Here is a 24,329-nt window from a genome sequence, read left to right on the forward strand (position 1 = left end):
TTGTCTTTACACGAGACTATAGTTGGTAAAAATGGGGAATTCACATTTATTTTCACTGCTGTAAAAATAAAACACTGTGATTCTAGCTTTGTTTGTTAGTGTGTAAAACAAATCTGATGACAACTCCCAGAAAGCTCAAACTAAGGTGACCCAGCCCCCAAACAACTACAAACCTTTGTGGTTATCCCAACAAGCAGTGTTTTGTGCTTAATTCCTAAGCAATGTAAACAACCTAATATATGTTAGCTGGGTGAAAATAGTGTTTGCTGAAGGACGTACGTCTTAAGGCAGCTGCAAACGCGCTGACAAAGCTATTGAGAATAAACAGGGAAATGTAAATATTTCCTGCCAGCAGGTGTCGCTCAAAGCGGGAAGTTTCCGTTTCGGTGGGATCACATGACTGTCTATGTCCGGGTGAGAGGTGAGGTTCTTGGTTTGAATACGCTGACAACACCAGTTTGTGTTTACACTCTTAATGTTTTATTTCTGACATTTTCTGAACGAGGCAACAGTTCAAGGTACGAACGTTCTTGAATGTATGTTTCCTGGTCTTAGCATGCTAGCAGAAGAAGTGTGCTCCCCGTAGTTAGAGCACGAAACGGATTGTTGGAACCATTTTAGTCAGACTCTGGGATTATATCCGAGCAGCTACCTGCAGAGGGGAAAACTGCGCTTCCACGTTAAAGAACGTGTTGCTCAACAGTCAGGTAGTCAGTAGCTAGCTCATATGATGAGGAAATCACGCTAGACCTGCAGAGAGACCAACCTCTGTTATAAAACGTCCTCCGCTTTATTTTGCTCTGAAAACAACGCTGCATAAGTATAAAACCTGCTTAAAACGATTAAACGCCTCAAAAGTCCTTCATATCCTTTAAAACAGAGTGACCGTTAAGCGACGTACGTTGATCGTGACACCCAATGTCAATAACGTAATGTACACATACGTCTCCATCCGGTCAGCTGCTACACCAAATATGGATGTGAGCATTATGATGGTTCCCAAAAGCTACGTAGATGTTGCTAATCCCGGTACCCTAGGCAGTTTATTTAAATTTAGCACAAATGTAAAGAAATTTGTGTTTTCTCAGTTATTTCTTTATTGTAACAATAATTGACGGCCAAGCATTTCAATAAAACAGAGGCAGTCAGAAGAAAACAGTTTCCTCACCCTGTCAGCAGCAGTTAGGAAGTGCAGACAGTCTCATACAGACGTCCAGCCAAGGTTTGCAGGACGATGTGGCCGAAAGCTCTCGACCCAGACAGAACAGACTGCACGCAGCCAGATGGTAGTGCCGGTGTTTGCAACATGTGCACGGAAACCTGAATATGTGAAGGGACAAGTTCAGCGAATGGTCCAAATTCTGAGTTAGGATTGTTACCGCACCAGCACTGACTACCAGTTAACTTCTGGCACCGAGTAGTGACAATAGCAACGATTAGTTGACTAGTTGTGCACATCCCTAATCTAAAGTTGTTATGGTTGTGTGTAACTTTTAAATGCCTATTTGCATCAGCCTCGTCAGCTCTGTGTGTTTATTATTTACCTTTATTGTGTTTCACTTCAGTTCAAGGTTGGGCACAAACGCCAAACAGTCATGTGACATTAGTATGTAGTTTTGGAGCGATCTCAGCTTTGAGGGATGTACCATGAAGTAAGTTCATCATAGCTAGTTTGGATCAGCTGGCTCGTCAAAACCTGAAATCGCAGGTGGGTATTACAACAGCGGTTTTCATTTTTCCTGTTTCTACTTCAGTCTCTGCGTGCACTTGCATAAAATCTGTGTTTGACATGTAAGTTTACTCTAGTTCTGCACAGAATGAGTTGATTTTGTCCCTCCAACTATGTCAGAGACATGAGGAGGAGTGAGTGATGGAGATCTGTGAAGACCATACAAAATACAGCAATGCAGAAAAGATTTGCTGCCTTTTCTCCTTTGCCCCATTGCACACACACACACACTAGGTCGAATAAGAAAGCCCCATTTTTTTTGCCAATTTTTATATTTAGTTTGAATAAATCTTTAATAATATAATCATACAATGACTTCTTGTTTTATTTTTTCTGAGTGTTTATTTGTGTTTTTTCCCCAAAAAATTTTAATTAATTCACTTATTTGCTAAAGTCATGTGTGTCTCCTGGTGCACTGCAGACAGGTGGACTTCCAAACATGGAAGAAGAGTTGTTGATAGGCTGGCAGGAAGAGAAGCTGCATCTTAAACAGGAGGTGTGTCGGCTGCAGGAGGAGCTGGCACAGAGTCATGCTGAAAAAGATGAGCTGGAATCCAGGAACAGAGCTCTGAAGGACAGGGTGAGAAGGAGCAGGGGAGTTTTGCTGATCATTAGATGAAGTTAAGCCTTTACATCTTTCTCTCTCCATCCTCCCACCAGCTGTGGCGGTCATTGTCTCCCTCACTTGCTCTCTCTCTGCAACTAGAGGGTGAGCAGAGGGAATGGAAGAAGAAGGTAAGGGAGGGGAGAGAGAGGGAGGCCAGGCAGGCCCTGCTGATCCACAGGCTCCAGAACAAGGTGAGGCCAAAGAGTAGTGCTGTTCTCATAATTGGAGTAGATGTAGTGGGAGATGGAAAATATTGATTGTGATTTTATTGTAGGTGTTGGAATACAGAGAACGATGTCAGCATTTGGAGCTTCGGCTGCAGGATAATCATACACAGATGCTCAGCACTGAGGTCAGACTCAAGTAATAGTATTTGCAGTACTACTAACACACTGCCTGCTACGATACAGTAAAACTACCACAGCGAGTGTCGGCATACAGCTGTTATGTGTTTGCTTTAACAGAGAATCATAGATGACTCTCTGGAAAGCGCCCTTCTCAGACTGGAGGAGGAACAACAGAGGTAAGTGGGGATGTCTGTCTGTGCTGGGTTAGACCTGCTGTGACCACATGAATTTAGACACTCAGATTCTGGTGACACGCCTGTGTTTGGAAATCAAAGCAAGAAGTTGTGAATTAATTCTTATGTAGAACTTAGAAACTATGATTCCCACAGTGTGCTGTGCATTGTCAGTATATAGAAAGTACTGTGTAGTTTGTCTAAGGAGCTTGGAAAGAAAAGTGTCTGGACTTCTTTAAGCTGCAGGTGTGTGCTGGCAAACGTACTGGTTGGCAGTCAGAAAAATTCAGACATGCGAGTTACACATTACAGAAGGTCTCCAGGGGAAGAAATAATCACCTGTGACAATCTGTACTTCATACACCCTTGGCCTGCAAACGGTGGGAACAGTAAGCCTGAGCTTGCCCCGCCCTCGTGTCAAAGACGAGCAGGGCTCGCCTCATGAAAGTGACCCACGCTCTGGTGTGCCGTCACCCCAAAAACAGAAAAATGTCAGGTAAAAAGTTGGAGTAAAGTTGACTAAAATGTTGAAACACATTAGTAGGTGATAATTTACACTTAACAGCCAGAACACACGGGATCATTTTTGACTCAGGAGTACAGATACAGGTGTAATTATTTGCTGATCTCTGATCGTTAACTATAATCAGAATAATTTATGATTTTATTCATTTTTGCTCAAAAGTAAAAGTTCATGTAAATGAGGTCGCATTGGCCTTACATTTAAAATGGACTAAAGAAATGGTGTGATGGGGTGAACTTTGACCCCAGAGTGTGATTGTGTGCTGATTCACAAACAGCATTCTGACTAAAGTTCAGCATACAGTACTCTGTGCTAAGTCAAAGTATTTCATGGTTTCATGTTATTTTCAGTCAAAAACAGGGTGTCTGTGTATAAGGTCTGCAGGATGAGAAGAACATGAAACACAGCATTAACAATTTATACTGTATAGTTTCAATAACTGGGATCATTTTGACCCCAGAGGAGTCAAAGCATTATGAGGGTTAGCATCAACAACTATTTATTGTTCTTGCTTATAAGATGTTTCAGAAGTTCTCATCATTTCAAAATTGTGCAAACGTTTTCATGCAGCTGTGCACCAAAAGTGAAACTCTGCAAAGTTATCAGTGCTAATTATTGTCAAATCATTTTGCTGCTTCCTCCATGCCAGCCTCAGGCATTGTACATTTATGTGTTCATCAGTGCATCCACTTCATGTTGGTCTGAATACTGAATTTTACAGAACACAACGAGCGATGTCAAAATACAGAGAAGCTGAGGAACAAAGCTGTCAGGACCAACCTTATGTTCACATTTATTATATAGTTCAGTGTAGTTTTTATACACGTTTGTGTGGTTAGAATGAAAAAAGTTCATGTGGTAAATTCAGCTCTTGATAGGTGGCAGCTCATCAGCGTTTGAGAATTAATGCACTGATTTTATTTCTTGTGACATATACGAAACAGTCACAAAAATATTACAATATTTAAATGTAGCTTTTTGCTATTTTACATAAACATGTATTGTTACTCACTTTAAGGAAACATTTGTTTAATTCTCTTGCTACATGCATAAGGACATTAAGAGAGTCTCGCGTCTGTCAGAGTCTGCTCCTCGGTCACTGGAGGGGATTCTCCTTCTGAAACATGAATGAAATTCCACTTTCATGCCTCTTACTCTGTTTATTTGAAAAGTAAACACAGGAACCATTTGTGTTGAAGTTCTCCAAAGCTTTGTTTGAGTAAAGGTGCATCCATCCACTGAAGCTTGCAGTCCTTCATCTTTGTTACAGGTTTTCTTCTAGTGACCAAAAGTCATAACATCATTGTGTTGTATTTAAAAAGGCTTTATCAAACCCAGAGCCAGAATTACTGCTATAAGTGTTTAATTTAATGAAGTTCACTTATAATTGTAATTGTTCTACGCAAATATTGTCAGTTTTTTCATGACAGTTTAAAAAAGAAGTTTGTGGTTTTATTTGAAGCTGCTGATTTAATAAATTATTGTCACCATATGTGTCTCCCTCCTCAGGTCAGTCAGTTTAGGTGACACCAATAGTCTCCTTTGCAAGCAACTTGTCCAATCAGAGCAGGCCAACCACGCCCTGAAGGAGGACCTCCAGAAGCTGACGAATGATTGGATGACAGCTGTGGAGGAGGCAGAGCAGCGAGAGGCTGATTTGCAGAAAGAGCGAGAGGTCTGCAGTTTAATTGATTTTAAAAGTGACCACTCAGATGGCAGTTATTGTGTTTCTATATTTGTGTGTGTGTGTGTGTGTAGTGTCGGCTGTGTCTCGTGGGGGAGCAGCAGGCTCGGCTGCTGTCTATCTGGAGATCTGTGGCTGCTCTGAGACGGGACTGTCACGCTATGAAAACGGGTGCTGACAGGTACGTCTGAGGCGAGGCCGCTTCACTCAGAGGACCGTCTCTACAGTTGGTTCAGTCCAGTTATTAGCACCACCAATCAGCATTCAGAGGAAGAAGAGAGAACTTTAGAAGAGGACAGGGTTCAGACCGTTTTGACCAACCTGAGTTTGTAAACATGCTGACCCACCTGTCTGTGTCTGCAGGGACTTGTGGCAGCTGAAGGCCGAGTTTTCTCGCCTCTCATCCGTTCTCCTCTCCAGCTGTGACTCTGTCTCCTCCTCTCTGAGGCTCAGCACACTTTACATTAATCCTCTCTCCTTCTCCTCCGCTTCTCCCCCTCTTCTCGCTTCCCACTTTCCTCCCTCTTCATTCTGTTCTCCTCCTCCGTCCTCCGATCTGGCCCTCTGTCCTCCGAACTCTTCTGCACCTCCTCTCCTCTCATCATCCACAATGCGAATCTTTTCTTTGGGAGAGTTGGAACTCAAAGAGGAGAAGGATGAGGAAAGGAGGGACGAGGAAGAGCAAGGCACTTCAGAGGTGAAGTCTGTTCAGGAGACTCAAGTTTTACAGCTGAAGCAGAGGTAAATTAGCTTCTACCAGACGTTCAAACACATCCTGCACCTCCCTCTGTTCTCCTCTCGATCATTCTCCTTCTTTCTTTGCCAGGATTGAGGCGCTCACTGGCTCGCTGCAGACCGAGGTCAGTCTGAGGGAGGAGAGAGAGAGGGAGGCCGAGAGACATAGAGTAATACAGAGAAGCCTGCAGTCTGTGAGCCATGCTGTGATCAAACTGGTGAGTCTGTTATGTTGGTCAGATGTCCAAGGACAGCGTTTCTATTGTTGTCCTGTTTAATGAAGTGAAATAGAAACTGAATCACTGCTGTTGTTACGTGAGTACAGTTATTATTGAACACGTCACCAATTTTCTCAGTCAGTCTATTTCTGAAGGTGGTGTTGACATGAGATTCTCACCAGTAACAACCCATCAGGCTTACTTGTGGTTCCTGGGATTTTTAGAAGTAGAATGGGAGACAGAGCCTTGGACTTTTTGGCCCCTCTTCTGCAGAAGAAACTCGCAGCTTGGATTCAGGAGACAGACCCCATCTCTACTTTTAAGATTAGGCTTAAGACTTTTTTGACAAAGCTTGAAGTTGGGGCTGGATCAGGTGACCCAGCTTTATTTAAATCCCTGAAAGTGATGACGTCTCTCCCAGAGCTCTAGTTCAGGGACATCTACCTGTATCTTGTAGAGAAACGCTCCCCTTACATTGATGCCAGGATTAAAGCTTTCAAAGTGTGGACAGCTGTGTGTTTTCGACCTAGATGGGTAAATAATGCCACCGTGTAGGAGACGAAGAACAAGAGATTGTTCACTGTTGAAGCACAGGTTAGCGCTACATAGCTAGCTTCAATGAACTCGCACTCGTCTTACGTTTAGTTGACTTTGACATTTACTGTGTAGGGCTAGAAAAGTTGTGTCATAACAGTAAAGTTGACAGAGTACTTTTTTTGATGTCAGTAAATCATTCCTACGGTTTGAATGAGCCACCACAGACAGCCAGGGTTGCTGTGGAGAAGCAGGGATTGGTGCGATTTGGCCCGTAAGGCGGGGTTAGGAGAGCTGTGTTCACATACGGGTGCCATACTCTGTATTCCCTCTGGCAGCTGGAAACTAACGTCACTTAGTGCATCCAATAGCTCAGCAGCTGTCTGTCACTTTTGCTAATTTAAACTAAAAGATGTTTGAAGGATCCCTGGAGGGCAAAGGACACAATACCGTTTTGCCCTCCAGGTGGGCGTGTCCCAGTAGCTCTGATGTCACGTGGAAGCTATGATGAGTCTGTGAGTGTGGGCAGGATTGGACGCAAATATTGTGGGAGTGACAAACGGACAGGAGGGTAATGCTCAGAATTAAGAAGTAAAGTAGTCCCATGCATGGCTCTACTTCCCATGATGCAATGAGCATTCTTCTCTCACCATGTGTTTATGCACCACTCTGCATGTAACTGAGTTATTTTTAATCTCTGGCTGTTTCTCTCTGTTATTGTACGGTCTTTACCTTCCAATATACAGTCTATGAGGCGGCTGTTTTGGTGCTATAGAAATATAATTGAATTGAATTCTTGCAGTAGTTGGTGTTGATGGCTGGTCTACATGAAGCTCTAAGAACCTCTGTCAGCAGCAGTAAGTGAAGCATTTGAAGTTAGCTTGTGTTCTCCTTTGTGTTCAGTCCAGAGTCCTGACCTCAGCCAGCAGTCAGTCGCTGAACATCTCCTCAGAGGGTGTCCTTAGCCTGGATCTGTCCTGCTTGCTTTCCGTCCTGTCTCAGACTGAGAGCGCCCTACAGTGGAGAAATGAGGAATTACAGGTAAACAACGCAATATAGTTCTTATATGCAAAGTCACTACTGTTTTTATGATTAATGTGTCAGTGTAGCCACAATATCTGCCTCCTGATCCCTGATTGTTTTCACACAGTTTGGTTTGTTGGAAATGTAAGTGTGTATTTGTCATGTGAAATACTTCAAAGTGCAGATTTTAACACCAAAGTACTGAAGTAGTTAAAAATGTGTATACTGTTCAAAACTTCATGTTACTGAGTGTTGGCTGTGCAAACTGACAGGATTAGTCCATCATTTTAAAGAGTTGTGTGTTTAGGCCCAGGTCCGGACACTGCTGTAGTGCATTACACTGATGTACATGATTCCCAGTTTTTGGGAGTCGACACACAAAACAAGTCTGTGTGGACAGCGCTGTGCAGCTGATCCTAAAGCGATATGACAGCGCTTCAAACAAATGCAGACAGCTACATTGTAACTGAAAATGATCATTTTCACACATTTCTAATAAATTCAATTTTTTCCTTAATGTTGTATTAAAGCGTAATTTTGTTGTAGGACAGCTCCTTAATTTTAACTAATTTAAATAAATTAAATGAAATAAAAAATCATTATCACATTTAAAATATTGCAGATGTATTTTAGAAGTCTAAAGTTATTCAGCCTGATGTTCATTATACAGTCAAAAAGCGGCACACGCACACCTGCAGTCTGAATCAGTATGGTTATGTGTATGCTAGTCAAAAGCCTTACTGTGTGTCTGCGTGTGTGTGTGTGTGTGTGTATCAGGGGGCGCAGCGATCTCTGCAGCAGCTCGGTGAGCAGAGAGCAGCCCTGCACCTGCGACTGAAGCAGCTGGAGGACGACAACCAGCAGCTACACACACACACACAACAACAGCAGCAGGAGCTTGGCCACATTATGGACGTACTGAGCAGGTTCACACAGAGAAAATCAATTCAGATTTTATGCTACACTTTTGTGTAATTCATGCTTGTAAATGAATTAGTGAACGACTCTGACAGAGTTTACAGCTCTGTATTTACTGATGTGTGTGACAGAGAGAAGGAGACGGCGTCTTTCCTGCGTCTGCAGGTCGAGGAACTGCAGAGGAGGGAGGAAGAGCTGAGGAGAGACAATCACAGACTGAGAAAGGAGAAAGACGAACAAGAAGAGAGAAACAGACAGCTGCAGACAGAAATGCGCAGACGGTACTCAGCATAGGTCGCCACTGCACTGCACTGTGCTTTACTGGTTCATCAGCAATGCACTGGTTTTGTTTCAGAGTTGAGACTGAGGTGTTGGAGAACGTCCAGCTAACAAAGCGGGAGACTTTGACCCAAGCAGAAATTTATAGTCTGAAGGTAAACAGGCTCACTCACTCAAGCAGTTTTTATACCTGAACTGAGACGGAGCAGTGATGTGATATTTTATGTGGAGACCAAATATCACTGTTTTATTCAGTCAATGAAAATCATAATAAACTCCTGCGTCACCATTCTGAGAGAACGTTAGCCCAGCAAACGTGGAATAAATCAGCTCGAATAAAAACAACATAGAATGGTAGAACTGCCAGTCTGACCCCATTCAGTTACAGACTGATGATTTGCTGTTTGAAAAAGGTGATAAATCACATTAAATGTGATTCAAATACTACGCTTATTGCAAAATGTTAAAAATCGCAATCATATATTGTGAAACTATCGTATTGTGGGCGATTTAGCTTTTCTTCCATTTAACACACAGCAGGAAATGATCCCCTTCAGAAACTGTTGTCACTAAAATAAGTAGTGCATCATTTAAAACAGCTGAACATCGTCTGGTGTCGTCGTCCTCTTTTCTCGCAGGGAGCACTAGAGAGGGAGCAGCTGGACAAGCAGCGAGCCGAGGAAGACGCTTCTGATATGAGAGATGCCTTACAGAAGGTACAGACATGACACCGAGAACGTGTCCTCAGAGGAAGACTCTTAGCTTTACTCATTTGCATAGAATGATGTTCTGGCTGCCATCTTTGTCTCATCAGTTCAGGGAGTGCGTGTCGCATCTGTCGTTGCAAGAGAGCGCATTAAGACGGGAGGTGGAGGAGGGACGGGATGCGCTAGACAAGCTGTCCGCCCTGAACTCTTCTCTGGCCTCAGACAAGAGAGAGCTGAACAAGCAGCTGCTGAAGGTACTCCTCCCTACATGCCCTCTCTCTGTGGCTTCCAGCTTTAGTACATCATGTAAGTCAGTTCACGTGTCTGTTACCAGCTGGAGTCTGAGCTGTCAGAGGGCCAATCACAGCTGCAGGCTCAAAGGTCACAAGTCAGTTCTCTGGAGAGGGAAGTCAAGACCCTAAACATGGATTTCAGCAAGCTCAGGTGAGATCAGTTTGCACCCAAGTCGTCAGGCCAGAACAGTAAAGTTAATTTGATTTTAATCCTGAATAATTAGAGTGTGAATTGTGCTGTGTCTGTTAGAGTACAGAGAGAGGCTGAGGAAGATGCTGTTCAGCAGCTGAGAGAACGAGAGACAGAGCCGGGGGAAGACGAGAGGTTTCCCTCTGTGGGTGAGAGACAGAGGGCTGGACGGCAGGTGGATGAGCTGTCCTTTCAGCATGCCGCAATGTGTGAGGAGCTGAAGGAGGTGCAGGACCGGCTGGGGCAAGCAATGGAGGAGGTGAAAAATAGGAGCATACAACAGCAGGAGCAGCTCAGAGAGAGTAGGAGGCTACAAGAGGAGCTGGATAGTCTGCAGAAACACAAGGAGCAGCTCGAAGTTGATCTGCAGGAGATCCGGTGCTGAGCACACGAAATAAAATCAGGATTTGTTTGTACGGGTCGCATGCATACTGACATCCTGGCTCTCTCTCTGCCTGCAGGTCTGTGTCGCTGTCTGCCCACCAGCAGCTCAGTGAGCAGCAGAAGCGTCTCTCACAGTCAGAGGTGGAAAAATGTCAGCTGAACACACACATCCACACTCTGAAGCAGGCCAAAGACACCTTACATGGTCAGTGACAGTACACTAAAGTCATAATATCAAACCTTTATTCCTTAGATTTTGCTTAAAACAAGAATAATGAAAACATATAAATGTGGCAGTTCAAACCAAATTCCAAAAAAGTGGTGAAGATATAAAAACAGAATGCGATCATTGGCAGATCTCATAAACCAACATTTTATTCACAATAGAACATTAAAGATGTTTGAACTGAGAAAATGGGCCTGTTTTAAGAAAACTATTAGTCGGTAACACATCTCAACAAAGGTGGCATCAAAAGGCTGAAAAATAAATAGCACCAAAGATTTTAGCTTAATTGGCAACATGATTGAGTATTAAAAGCCATCATAGAGAGGCTCTCTCCCAGGGTGATCGAGCTCTGACTTGCCTCTCTTCAACCAGCTTCTCAGATTTTCGATGGCTTTATTGTTTCACAGGACTCGTTGTAGTGACTGGGCCCCAGAGCCCCTACACCCCACCTCCACAGGTTTGCAGCATGGCTTTAACCCCTGCCTCCAACAGTTGGCTGCCAGGTCTGCTTATTTCCCCTCTTTCTTTCCTGAGCCTCTAAGCAGCTTTCCCATGAGACAAGCAACTCCAGCAACATGACAGGTTTAGACTCCTCAGACAGCAGCAGGCTTGAGTCTGCTGGTTACAGTCCTGTCTCCCTCCAGTCTCCTGCTGTTCCCAGCAGCGTGTCTCGAGACCACAGCTGCTCTCCTCCTCGGACACAGTTGTGATAATTGACTTTCTAACGTTCACACACACACACTGATTAAATGCAGTGTGAATGAATCCATCCCAGTGAACACACTCAAGTGAAACGTATCAGTTGTGCTGACATTAATAGGAACAACAGTGATTTTGATGTAAATTACTGTAGTTGTATTTAAAACTTTTTTTGTCTTTTTAAAGGGGAGATCCAGTGTCTGAGAGGCGAGCTGGAGGAGATGATGTCCAGGGCAGAAGATGAGAAGAAGAGGAGAGAGATGAGTGAGGAGGAGAGGAAGGCACTGCAAGAGGACATGGAGAGGATGACAGAGGAGATAGAGAAACTGAGGAGGAGAAGAAGAAGGAGGGAGGAAATGGAGAGGAAGGATGAGACGGAGGCCGAACAGGAAGAAAGGAGTTTCTTTAGTGAGAACTCGGGGAGAAGAGGAGCTGAGGTGCTGAGGAATTACATTGAGGGATTAACTGAGGAGGTGGAGGAGAGGCAAAGAGAAGAGGAGAAAATGAGGAAGGAGGTAATAGAGATGAAGACTCAAATCAACCTCATGATAGAAAGAGTACAGCGATTAGAGGGAGAGAAGGAGGAACTGGAAGAGGAGGTAAAGAGGACAGAGGAAAGGCTGAGAGAGGAGAAGAAGTTTTGGGAGGAGAGGAGAAGAGAGGAGACGAAACAGAGGGACAGAGAAGTGGAAGCCCTCTGTGAGCGGATGGAGAGATTAAAAAGAGAGAAGAAGGTGGACCAGCTGAGGACAGAAGCTGAGAGGGACAGATGGAGGGTGAGAGTGGAAGAACAAGAGGAGGAGATTAACAGACTGAAAAAAGAAATCTCAACATTACAAGAGGATGAAAGGAGAAAGAAAGACAAACTGCTAGAGGAGAAGGAGGAGGTGGTTGCAAAGCTGCTCGAGAAGCTAAAGGAGAAAGCGGCGGAGGCAGAGCTGATGAGGCAAAGGCTGAATGTGGCCAATGAGAAGTTTAATGAATTTAAGGCGGAGGCGAAATGTAAGGAGCAGAGCCTGGAATTACAGGTGAGGGAAAGAGAAGGAGTAGTGGAGGAACATCGAGAACATCTGAAGGAGGGGGAGGAGGAAGGAGAGAGGGTGAATGCCAGACTAAAGCAAAAGGAGGTAAGAGGGGACCACCTGGAAGGAAGTAGGAAAGGTATGGAAAAAGATGACACGATCTCCTCCCAGGTTAGGGAGCTACAGGAGGGACAGACAAAGAGCGAGGGAGCAAGGAAAAGAGTAAGAGAAATGGAGGAAGCCCGTGACAGGCTGCAGGTGGAGATAAAGGAGTGGCAGGAGAGGGCAGAACACAGCGAGAGTGAGGCCAGAAAGCTTAACCATATCTGTGTGGAGCAAGAGGAGGAGGTGCAGCGGTTAAGAGCTATACTGGAGGAGAAGGACGAGGAGAGAAGAGAATGGGAGGCACTAAGTAGAACTGAGAAAGAAAACACGAGGAGACTGCAAAGTAAGCTGATGGAGGTCAGGGAGGAGAAGAAGAGTTTAGAGGAGAAACTTAGGGAGGCCGAGGAAGAGAGAGAAGCACTTAGGAGAGCTGGGGAGGAGACAAAGAGGGTGGGGGAACAACTGTCTGAAGTAGAAAGTGACATGAAGGACCAAAGAGAGGTGCTGAGGAAGACGGTGGAGGAGAAGAGGAGACTGGAGAACACGCTAAAGGAAGTTCAGGAGACGATGAAAGGAGAAATGGATGAGCTGATCATACTGAGGGAAGAGAAGAAACGTCTGCAGGATAAATCGATAGAGAAGGGAAAAGAAGCTGATGGACAAATGAGAGCGAAAGAGCAGCAAGCAAGGCTGTTGGACACCGAGGAGGAAGAGGCATCGGCTCTCAGGAAGGAAGTGCAGAAGGAGATGGAGAGAAGCAATCTAGAGATGTTGGTGCTTAGGGAGGCGGTACAAAAGGAGAAAAGAAGGAAGGAGGAGGCACAAGATGAGCTGTTAAAATGGAGAGAAGAAGCACAATATCTCAGAGAGGTGTGGGGAGAGGAGACGCAGGAGGAGCTGAGGACGACTAAGATGGAGTTACTGGTTATTAAAAAAGAGCTGCAAAAAGAACAAAATGAGAAGGAGCAGATAAAGGAGAAGCTACAGAGGACGGAGGAAGAGGTGACAGCTCTCAAGGAGGAGGTGCAGGAGATGGAAAACAATAAGCTGACAAAGACGAAAGATGACTTTCCTCAGAAGGAGTTGAGAGGAGTGAAGCAGAGCCTGGAGGTGATGGTGCAAAACCCCCTGCAGAGTCAGGTACTTCAGTCTGTCAATCACACAAACACTGTAGAAAAACAGTCGCCCTGACAACGGTACTGCTTGAACTGAAGAAACCACCTTGAGGTCAAACTGCTTGAACCCTCTGTAGCAGGGGTGTCAAACATACGGCCCACGGGCCAGTATTCTGTCATTGTCAGCTCGGCTTTTTTTGTTAGACAACCGTATGTTTTGAGACCAGCAGTAACACAAACCATATATCAGTAAGAAGAACAACGTGCTGTCGTTAAAGTAAACCTCATGTACTTACCGTTTGTCGTCTGTACGCTGAACTGAAGGCTGCTCTTGACACGGTGGAATTATTGTACATGTGACTAAAGCATTCTGTATGGTGAAATGACTGAACACAGGATATACAATCATATCCAGCCTGAGAGACGATTTCACACGTCAGTGAGCCTAATCTTCATCACTGCTGAGAATCCATGCAGGCAGGGGTGGGACTTTATTTTGATAGGCTCACCATGTGGCCAATCAGATGCACAGACAGACTGGGATCATACCATTACCAGTCTTATGGAATGTCAAATGGTATGACTTTCCAAAAGACACCACGTGTAGGGGTACAGGTCAGGTGCATAGAAAGATGGGAGAGCAAGCGTGTCGGGAAATAGTGAAGGAAGGAGTGAAAACGTGAAATGAGCAAACATCTGGCTGCATTTCAGTGATACTGGGTGTCTGGATGCGTCTGACAGGCCTGACTGTGAGCTTGAAGCCAATTCTTAACTCGTTTAATTTGTTTCTCACCACAAACAAGCACGAGCAGAAATTTTGAACTTTAACTGTTTCTGTTTTTCACTTTCTACTGTAGAAATGTCTGTTTTTTAACGACTGCAGTTAAACAGCAAAAAGACTGTCTGGGCAATAGGCTGCCAGAACTTTGTCTGTAATTTTGCACATTTCTCAGCCTGTGAAAGTGAAAGTTTATCCATTAGTCAGACCTCAGATTCAGGAGGAACAATGTGGTTTTCATTGTTGTCTCAGAGCACCTGACCAGCTCTTTATCCTCTCAGGATATTTGAGGTGCAGGAGAGTTTGCACAACCAGTCTACATGTGGGTTTTGGCTTGGAGAAGTTATTTGACTGCATTTCTTGGGCAGTATCCTTTTGGGAGTATGAAATGTCTGGCCTGTTGTTACGGGCCACTCTGTCCCTGTACAACCATAGCGAGAGCTTGGTTCACATTGCCGACAGTAAGACGGTTTCATTTTTGGTGGGTGTTTGACTCTGTCAGGCTGCCTTTTGTCATGATTGTGTTCATAATATTTATGGACAGAATATCTAGCTATAGCCAGGTGGTGGAGGGTCTCCACCTCGGGGGCCTCAGGATTTCGTCTTTGCTTTTGTGGACGATGTGGTTCTGTCGTCTTGGTGACCTCCAGCTTGTGCTGAAGCGGTTCACAGGCTGGGATCCCATGTTTTACAGATCTGTAGTTTATAGCACTCTCCCGTGTTCCTGTGTTCTGTCACAGCAATAAACACCAGTGACACAGTGCCAGTGAAAACCACATGCCCACCCATCATGATTCCATCTGTCCATCCAGATATTATCCAGATATTGTTTCTTACAAATGCAACCTGGAATTATCTCAAGACCCTTTACAAGAAGTAACAAAGAAATAGCTTATACCTGTTAATGAGTGAATTCTCTAATTGAAGCCTAAAACATGTGTAAGTCCTCGTATAGTGTTTGTTCAATGCCTGAACTCTGCTATCAGATCAAACTGTGAATAATAGCACTGCCCCACTATATTGATCATTCAAACTTGTGTTATCAAGGATTTTATTGAAGTTGATCACAGGGTGTTAAATGCTTCTGAGCTGAAAAACATGCTACATAAGTTCACAAAGATTCATAGATCTGGGGTTGAGCTTAAGCATTATTATAAATAACGTCATCTTGTATATGGGTTGCATTTAATCGCTATGACGCTGTTCTGTTAATTTGACATTGTAATGTAACTGTTTTTATTGCTGATGTGCAGGTGGACACTCTGAGTCACAGCACAGAGGAGATGGGGGAGGACAGGGATGGGATCGGGTTAGCTCGATCACAGCAAACAGATGCAGCTTTGATGGGCTATAAAAGGAGGCCCCAGAAGGAGGAGCAGAGCCCAGTGGCCACGTCTGATACAGAGGTCAGTGTGTGGTCAGGTTGTCAGTGCAGCTGTACTCAAAGAACACAAGTGCATCGACAGGAAACAGGTTGTAAAGTGGAGCTGTGTGGGAAAAATGTGTCTGCAGGGTTTGAAGGAGAGACTGATGGTCCTGCAGAGTCTGGTGGCTGAACTGGAACTGGATCAGAAACGACTGAATAAGAAAAACTTTCATCTGGAAAATCAGAAAGACAAACTAAAAAGAGCGACACACACACTGAGAGAGACGCTGCAACAGGTATACACAACAATGAGACAGGTACACGTGCACGCACCCAGAGAGACGCTGTGTACACATCTGCATTAAGCCACAGTGACACAGGTACACAGCAGGATGCAGTTGATTGCAACCACATCCCAGCAGATGTGCCGCGGAGCTTTAAAGAAACGTTGCCGTGTCTTTGCTCCACATCACGTAAAATAGTGTTGGATCTATTTTTAACACAAGAAGTGTCGAGTTGCACACAGCAAGGTAAAGATGGCAGGAACTAGGACCCAGGAGCAGCACAGAGAATCTGGTCAAACTATATTCTGATATAGGATATAATCTGGTCACCATATTTGCTCCTGGTGTAAACAAAGGGCAAAACAAGACTGTGTCTGAGTCACAGACCCAGTGTGTGCCTAGGACCAGACAGATTTCAATATACAGAGACACCACTTTGGCATATTGAGGCACACAACACTAAGAAAGGTATACAGATACACAGCAGACACATTGATATGAGTACACATTATTGTGTATTTCAGGTGGCGGAAGAGCGCTCGAGGCTCAGACAGCAGCTGAGTGAGAGCATCCAGGTGAGACACACAGTTCCCTTATTACAGTAATAATTACAGGTTGTGTTAGTGTAAGTGCATTTCTCCAGACTATGAGGTGTGTGTTTGTGACAAATGTCAATAGAGGCAAGTGTGGTTGCAAACCTATTGTGTGTTTTAGGGGTCTTTAACCAATACAGAAGAGCAGCAACTGAGGAGCAAAGTGAGGGAGCTACAGGACCAGGTGAGTGCAAAGCACAAAAGAAGACTTCCTGGTGTTCTGATGTCAGGTGGGTGCTGATGATGTCTCTGTATCTCCTCTCCTCCAGGTGAAGCAGCTCCAGTTTGCACTGGCTGTCGGTCAGCAACAAAGGGCAGAATTCATTCAGCAGTCCTCCAGAAACAGCCAGTCAATGCTCTCTCTGAGACTTGACCTCAGTGATTCACTAGCAACTATCACACAACATCCAGTCCCATCCATCCTAGAGTCTGAGACACAGCGATTGGATCGTAGCATGAGGGAGGAGGAGCTCAGAATGTCCTTCAGCCAGCTGTGAAAATTCAGGACCACATGTTCTTAATTACTTTACACTCATTAAATTGAGATGGAGAGCCGTCTTGGATCGGCTTCATCCCATCGTCTCCATTTAAACATTCAGGTCTCTTCTCTGTGAGCCCTTTACCTCATGTTTATTTAACCTTTATTTATACAGGCAGTCCCACTGAGACCTGGTTTCTCATTTACAGTAGAAACACATGTGCCACAGGTTGTGCCACGTACTCATCCAAATAGAGCTCTTCCTGTCAGAGGATTTGAAGCAACTAATTAAAACCAGCCAATCAGAATACAAAGGGAAGTGATGCACATACACCTGCTTTTCTCGCTATTAAAGCCAAAACAACCTTTTCTGCATTTGTTAGAATACACACAGAATTAACACGATGTAATAACAGTTCTGCTGCATTGTAGACATTACTACGGTCTTCTTCTGTGACCTTGTGGTTTCTTTTCTCTGCATCACACAAAGCAAAGAAATTCTTATTTTAGTTCCTTCAAATTGTTTTCAGTGTTTCTGCATATTTATTCTTCTGTTTTTGTTCTGTGGTTACACTGGTCATGTTTCACATGCTGGCACTTTAATACTTTTGTCTCATTTTATTACCATTATTTCTGTATACAGTCATGTAATAACAACATCACCTTTTTACAGTCACAAAGCTTAAAAAGCTGATAAATGTTTACAGTCCAACAATGCCACTTATTTATATTTGTTTGTTTTAATGAGCAGCTCTTCCTCGAGCATAAACCCAGACTCACCTGAGTCAGAGTGGCTCAGGTGAGTCTGGGCCATCATGTTGTCTTTTCTAGATCCAAAAGTGACAGTTTTTTTTAACACTACCTTATTAAGGTGGCCACCCTGATTACCAAGATGTATTTATAAATTGCACAGGTGTAAGGTGTGCCCATTTATACTGAGTACTAATATTAATAAAATAATCGTCACTCTGCAAAACTGAAGGATCATGGATGCAGTGTTCACAGCAGCTGTGATACTTGGACACTGATTAATACAGAACAAGTGTCAGAATTGGCCAGTGTATGGGGAAGTGCCACTAAATGTTGAAACCCTGAAATACATTGCATTGCTTTTCCCACAGTCCTCCAGCCTGAGCTTAGTCAGGCTCATGTTGAAGTCAAAGATCAACTCGTGGTGTGTATTTGTGTGTAAATATGTGCGGCCAGCTCGAGGAAGCGTCCCGGGGGGAAGGAAGCTGGTTTAGACAACACCCTGAAATCTGAGAGCTGCACCTGAATCAGCTGACTGGCCCTCCAGTTCATTTCCTGTTTCATAAAATCACCGTCAGAGTGAATCAACTTGTACAAGTTTACATTTTTACAAACACTGAAATCCCAGATTTATGATAGTTTGCTGTTTTTATAGTTATTCATTTGTCAACATATAAGAGCGGAGACAGCGATTACATCACACATTTATTATCATCTCGTCTCATTTTCTGTTACACATTAATCATGAGTGATTTGTCTTATAAGCTGACTGATGGAAAGTTGTCACAGTTGGATCTTAGAGATGTAAACATGAGGCTAAAATGCCTTTAACACTGAACTAAATGTGTGTAAATTAAGGTTTAAAATGCAGCTGCAGACACTTTGTTCTGAACATTTCATAGTTTGAGGTTCAGGTGTGATGCCCAGCCCGGATAGCTTTAGTTTTAACTTAACAGCTACTTTTAAAAGTTATTTACTTGCATTTTATAATAAAATTATTCTAAAGTTGTCAAACATTTTATGCTTTCCGATTGTTGAATTCACAGAATGATACTGAAATAAATCATAAATGCTATTTTGATTTTTCTTTGTTACCTTTTTACAAAAATATATTTTAAACAGCAGAAAAAACAAAAGCTTGTAAATGTTTCCAAAGTGACAAAGTGGACGCGGTGGCAGATACCAGTGTGAGAAAATCAGAATAAATGAACATGTTAATAGTTTTGATATTAAAGATCTGGTGGTATATATGGACAAATGATGGGAAAATGATGTCACAACCTTGAAGGAGGATACTCCAAGTGCTTAGGACGGGGGCGGCATCCCGCGGCTCTTTCATCCTGCGGCTCCGTGTTTGAAACGTGGAATGCCATCCCGACACTTAAACATGAAGAGATATGCATTCGGAGTCATGTCGATCTTCTGATACACATACGTACGTGAGCAGCTATTCTCTCCATCATGAAACAAACACCGCTCACAGACGACAGCTTACAGTCCTGCGTAAAGATGAACGTGACTTCGTACAGCCCCGATTTGCAGACGCTGTGCGCAGAGGTTCAGGAGCAGACGTCCCATTGACCAGGCAAAATAAATATTCAGATATTTTGCAAGTATTTATTTTTCATTGTTTAGTAACATGGTGCTTTTTTCCAGTTTAATTTTTATATCAGGTCAAGGCTCCAGGATATAAGGATGACGGCTCGCGACATTTTTGTTTGCTGGATCATTTAAGTTCAGCTTTTTACTTGTTTCTTTTTTGTTATTATTTTTAAGTGTTCCAAATGTGTTCATTACATAAATAACATTTTATTTTCTCTGTAGCACTTCATGGATTTCATAAGCAACACACTATAGTAGTTTATATAAAGTGTAAAGATAAAAGAGAATATATACAGTGTTATCTTCGTTTTAGTTGTTAAAAAGTGTTTGCGGTTCCCAGTGGGGGGTGTTGTTTGTTTGTTTTTCGTCGAAACCAGGTCCAAATGGTTAAAGGTTGCCGATCCCCTGGCTTAGGAAGAGAGACTGAGCCAGAGCCCATTACGGGACACCTGCCTCTACATGCTTCACCTCTCGCTATCTCTCGCTGGGACTGTAAACAGTGTGGATGTAGATTCAGCACCTGGCCGGACCTGCAGTGCAGTGCAGTACTGAAATAGTTTAACGTGGAGCCGGAGTCTGTTTACACACCGCGAAGAGCAAAGAGGGTGGACCGAGATGCTGAGGTCAAGCTGAGTGACACAGCAGCGCTGTCCCTGTGATCACCATTAAAACCTTTACTGGGAAAAAACGAGCAGCAGTCCTTCATCAAAGCACCTGATCAACAAACGACGTGTAGTTGTATTAAAATACTCAGGTGAACTGTTAACTTAGTCTGATACCATGTTTCAATTATAAGGGTTTCTAAAAGCTGAAGCGAACAGGGCTGAGTCTAAAGGGGGGCACGAGGTGTACTAGACCGCATTTACTTCAAGGTTTTCAAACCTTTTTCAAGTGAAATGATTTAAATTGCTGTCTCAATTAAATAGAATTAATGTTTAAAATATAAAAATAAAGCTTTTTTCACAAGCCAATAAAAGTGTAGAGGGCTGGTAAAACACTGACCTGAGTGGTTTATTATTAATATTAATTAAAGTCTACACCATCATAACATCTTGTTTTCAGCAGCACAGAAACTTTGCACAGGGCAAACTCCAGAATGCTGATATGCTCCCTTCTCTTCATTGCAGCCTCCACATTCTCCTTTAAAGGCTTACAGACACAAACTCACTCGTTCACTTAAACACACAGAAACACATGTAAGCTGTGTCCAAATTCATGGGCTGCATCCTCCTGAGGACTCGGCCTTTGCGGTCTACGTGGGCCGGGTCCTCAGAAGGTTGGGTAGGCCGGAAGTAAACGGCCATGAAATTGGACGGTCTAGCCTTCTGATTAACGTCACCGATGTCTCGGTGGAGTTTAATAAACTCGGCAGTCTGCTCCTTGCTATTTAAAATATAACAGGATACTGGCGTAAATTCTCGACCGTCTCATACTTCTGTTTAATCAGTTTTCTGTTTTGACGTTTATTCAGTGGTGTAAAAACCAAGGAGGAACCCACCCGGGCAGTGGCGGTCCTAGCCTGTTTGGCGCCCTGGGCGAACACTCCCTCTGGCGCCCTCCGCCCCCCCCCCCCACACACACACACACACACATATGAAGAGAGAGAGAGTATGCATTGTATGCAAACGGCTACTAAACAGACATCATAATTCGTCATACAATGAGAACAGGACAAATCAACAATCAACAATGACTAATTAATATTAAAATCTGTAACATAATGTATTGTTTGGAGTTTAGTCTGTTACTGTTACTATTTTTACCATTTCTTCTTGGAGGAACTGTAACCCACATAATTTCCTTAGGGGTTAATAAAGTATTCTGATTCTTAATGTTTTAGGATACATGACCTGCCATTATCCAATGACACATCTGCTTACCTGTATCTTTTGCTCGTTTCTCCTTGTAGGAGCCATAATTAAATGTATTGAATTTTAATGATCACTGGGTTTTCATTTGTTTGGTTGCTATGGTGATGTGTAACGGGAGTCAGAGAGAAGAGCTGGGTAGCCGTAGTTTTTGTTGACCGCAGCACAACGAGTTTCCCCTTGTTGCATTAGAGCCTGTGATGTTTTAAGAGTTTGAATCGCGAGCCGATCACATTGCTCTGTAAACTTTTCAAGCACTTTAATAAACAAGCAAGCAATTCCACCTCTCGCATTATTGCGTAAAGTTGACAGCGCGTCAGGCAAATAGGCAGGCTCCATCCCCAGCCTCTAGCGACTGTGGAAGTCGCTACACTCCTCCTCTTCTTTTCTCTTTTTTTTTAAACTTTAAAAACGGGTTGTGTGTGAGACTTTAAATCAACAAAATATAAAATATACATTTTAAATTGTTATTGATCCCTTTACCCCTGGTCCTAAAGTGTATATTTATTTTTTTACTCTTAAATATTTATTGTTTGTTTACTTGCACTGCTGTAACTGGAGCCTCGTCGTCTCGTCTCTCTATATACTGGACTGTATGTAGCAGAGATGACAATAAAGTTTACTTTGACTTCAGCAGCGCGCAGGCGCACCGAGGGCTCTCGCGCTCACTTTTCGCGTATAGAATTTTGAAAAAACATTGGTGCAAATTATAAGTCTGTATCACGATGTCTGGTGTTTTCGTGTTTGTTGGTTTGTTTTTATTTTGTTTTATTTTGCGAGTTGGTTATTAGATGCTGCTCCAGCCAGCCAGAGAATCCCCCGCCGCCCCGCCCTCTTCTCCCTGTGCCGCAAGCAGCAGGCGCACCTCGCAAACGGAGGGCGCCCTTACTCCCAGCAAATGGGCGATAGAAAACCGATCGGTGCCTATGCCATTCCCAATATGCGCTGGTTGATGTCAGGGCAGCATGAGTACAAGCATTTTTTTTTTTTGCCGATGTCCGTGATGCCGCCCCCCACCACGATGCCGCCCCGGGCAACCGCCCGTGTCGCCCGTATCTAAAACCGCTACTGGCTAGCTTTAAATTAAATTATTTAAGTGACAGTTTGTGAAATTAAATTGTTCTTGCTCCTTATGTATGGACATTGCTTGTGGTGTACCCCAAGGGTCAGTTTTGGGCCCCAAATTCTTCAACTTGTACATTAATGACATTTGTAAAGTGTCCAAACTATTAAAAATGGTACTCTTTGCTGACGATACAAAGATTTTCTGCAGCATTTATTGGATGAGATGACAAATGAAATAAGTTAAGTGAAGTTCTGGTTTGATAAAAACAAATTATCATTAAATTTGAATAAAACTAAAATTATGTCATTTGGAAATAGTAATTTAAGTACAAACGCTCAGATTCAAATAAATGGTGCTGATATTGAAAAAGTCAGTGAAATAAATACATTTCTAGGGGTAATAAGATGAAAAACTATATATTCATTTCAAAGTATCAAAAAGCACTGCAGTCCTAAACAAGGCAAAGCAGGTATTAGATGGGACATCACTTCATATTCTCTACTGTTCACTGGTTTCACCTTACTTAAGCTATTGTGCAGACGTCTGGGGCAATAACTATAAAAGTACATTACATTCACTTTTTACTCTTCAAAAAAAAGCAGCTCGAATCATCCACAATGCAGCTTACTCACTAAACTCACTATTTTACTGAATGAAATATTGAAATTTGCCAATCTAGTGAAATTCCAAACAGCACAAACTCCTTTTTGTTTTGAGAGAAAAGAAGTTATAATTTAAGGGATTTTTATAACTTCAAAGCTGTGAGTGTGCGTACTACCAGAAAAAGCTTCTGTGTTTCTGAAGCTGTGGAAAAGTTTGAATATGGAGTTGAAACAATGTCCAAACATAAAGCAGTTCAAAAAGAGTTATAAAGATATGATCTTCATAAATTATAAAGAAAGGAAAAATGTTGAAATTAAGTGATTGTCTCTGTTTAGGAAATGTTATGATGTGATGTATATATAATATCAGAAATCTGTTCATTATCATTACTGCAGATTATATCAGTAAGGAAGCTGACTGAATATTGACCGATAACTTATAGTAAAGGAGTGGGATTAAATAAGTGTGCACTTCTTCCTGCTCTTTTCTGACATGTAACTGAATCAGAACAGTTGAAGCAATATTGAAATGTATTAGCTTTATTTTGTATAGCATTGCTTTCTCTTCTTTCTTTGCTAAATGAACTTTGATTATTGTTTACATGATTGAAATAAATTAACAACAGTGCAGTAACATTAACAAAGTACCCGTGTCAGTCTTGATGGGGGCATACTTATATGTCCTGCATCATCCTTCAGTCAACAACAATAAAATCTCTAAACATGTTACATGATTCTAAATACTGATGCACCTATCAGGCATAACATTATGATCACTGATAAATGAAGTGAATAACTCTTCATCAGGGCACCTGCTTGTGGGTGGGATATTATCAGGATTATTAGGAAGCAAGTGAACCTTTTGTCCTCAAAGTTGATGTTTTAGAAGCAGGAAAAATCGGCAAGTTTGACAAAGACCAAGCTGTGATGGGTAGAAAACTGAGTCAGAGCATCTCCAAAAACTGCACTTCTTTTCTTTATGATCTGAATGCACTGTTGTGTCTAACACATTTTGCTTTTCCAAGATCAGCTCTATTAATTCTCCTCTTGCTCAGGTGTTTCTTTTATCTGTGTATTTCTTCATTTCTATCTGTCCTATTTCAGTTATTACATTAGAAGTGGTTACAGTATGACAATGTCTAAGGAAAGACAGGCAGGTCTTTCTTTGTGGGGTTTGTGTGTGTGTGAGTGTAAGAGAGAAAAAGAGAGAGAGAGATTGGGACTGTGTATGTGTCTTTCACACGAAATGTACTTAAAAATGAAGAAGCCACAATAATGTCCCAGGAGGCAGAACCATCCACAGTCCCCAAGAATACCGAAGACCTAAGGCCACACATCTCCACGATATCTGTGCGCCCATCCCAGCAGGAGAAGGATGGAGGCCCTAGATGGGGTGCCCACAGCAAAAGGGTAGGAGTCTCAGAGGGCAGC

The 24,329-nt window shown here is 42.9% G+C and overlaps 1 protein-coding gene across 1 annotated transcript; it reads left to right on the forward strand.

Moving 5' to 3' along the window:
- The first annotated feature begins 428 nt into the window (after positions 1–428).
- LOC134644269 (trichohyalin-like) lies at positions 429–18,939 on the forward strand. Its single transcript, XM_063497138.1, has 25 exons — positions 429–518; positions 1,566–1,708; positions 2,151–2,309; positions 2,390–2,527; positions 2,611–2,688; positions 2,801–2,859; positions 4,889–5,054; positions 5,138–5,244; positions 5,427–5,804; positions 5,890–6,016; positions 7,454–7,591; positions 8,351–8,499; positions 8,623–8,772; positions 8,847–8,925; positions 9,409–9,486; positions 9,585–9,731; positions 9,812–9,921; positions 10,021–10,338; positions 10,422–10,549; positions 11,456–13,536; positions 15,543–15,695; positions 15,802–15,951; positions 16,464–16,514; positions 16,654–16,716; positions 16,802–18,939. The coding sequence occupies exons 3-25, from the start codon at positions 2,169–2,171 to the stop codon at positions 17,027–17,029; spliced, it is 5,217 nt and encodes a 1,738-aa protein (XP_063353208.1). The 5' UTR covers positions 429–518; positions 1,566–1,708; positions 2,151–2,168; the 3' UTR covers positions 17,030–18,939.
- The last annotated feature ends 5,390 nt before the right edge of the window (positions 18,940–24,329 follow it).

Source organism: Pelmatolapia mariae, linkage group LG16_19, assembly GCF_036321145.2.
Source record: "Pelmatolapia mariae isolate MD_Pm_ZW linkage group LG16_19, Pm_UMD_F_2, whole genome shotgun sequence".
Classification (NCBI taxonomy): domain Eukaryota; kingdom Metazoa; phylum Chordata; class Actinopteri; order Cichliformes; family Cichlidae; genus Pelmatolapia; species Pelmatolapia mariae.

Coding starts and splice junctions, on each gene's coding strand:
- LOC134644269 (XM_063497138.1), top strand. CDS start 2,169: ATGGAAGAAGAGTTGTTGATAGGCTGGCAGGAAGAGAAGCTGCATCTT. Junction 5,055..5,137: donor ATTTGCAGAAAGAGCGAGAG/GTCTGCAGTTTA, acceptor GTGTGTGTGTAG/TGTCGGCTGTGTCTCGTGGG. Junction 13,537..15,542: donor AAAACCCCCTGCAGAGTCAG/GTACTTCAGTCT, acceptor GCTGATGTGCAG/GTGGACACTCTGAGTCACAG.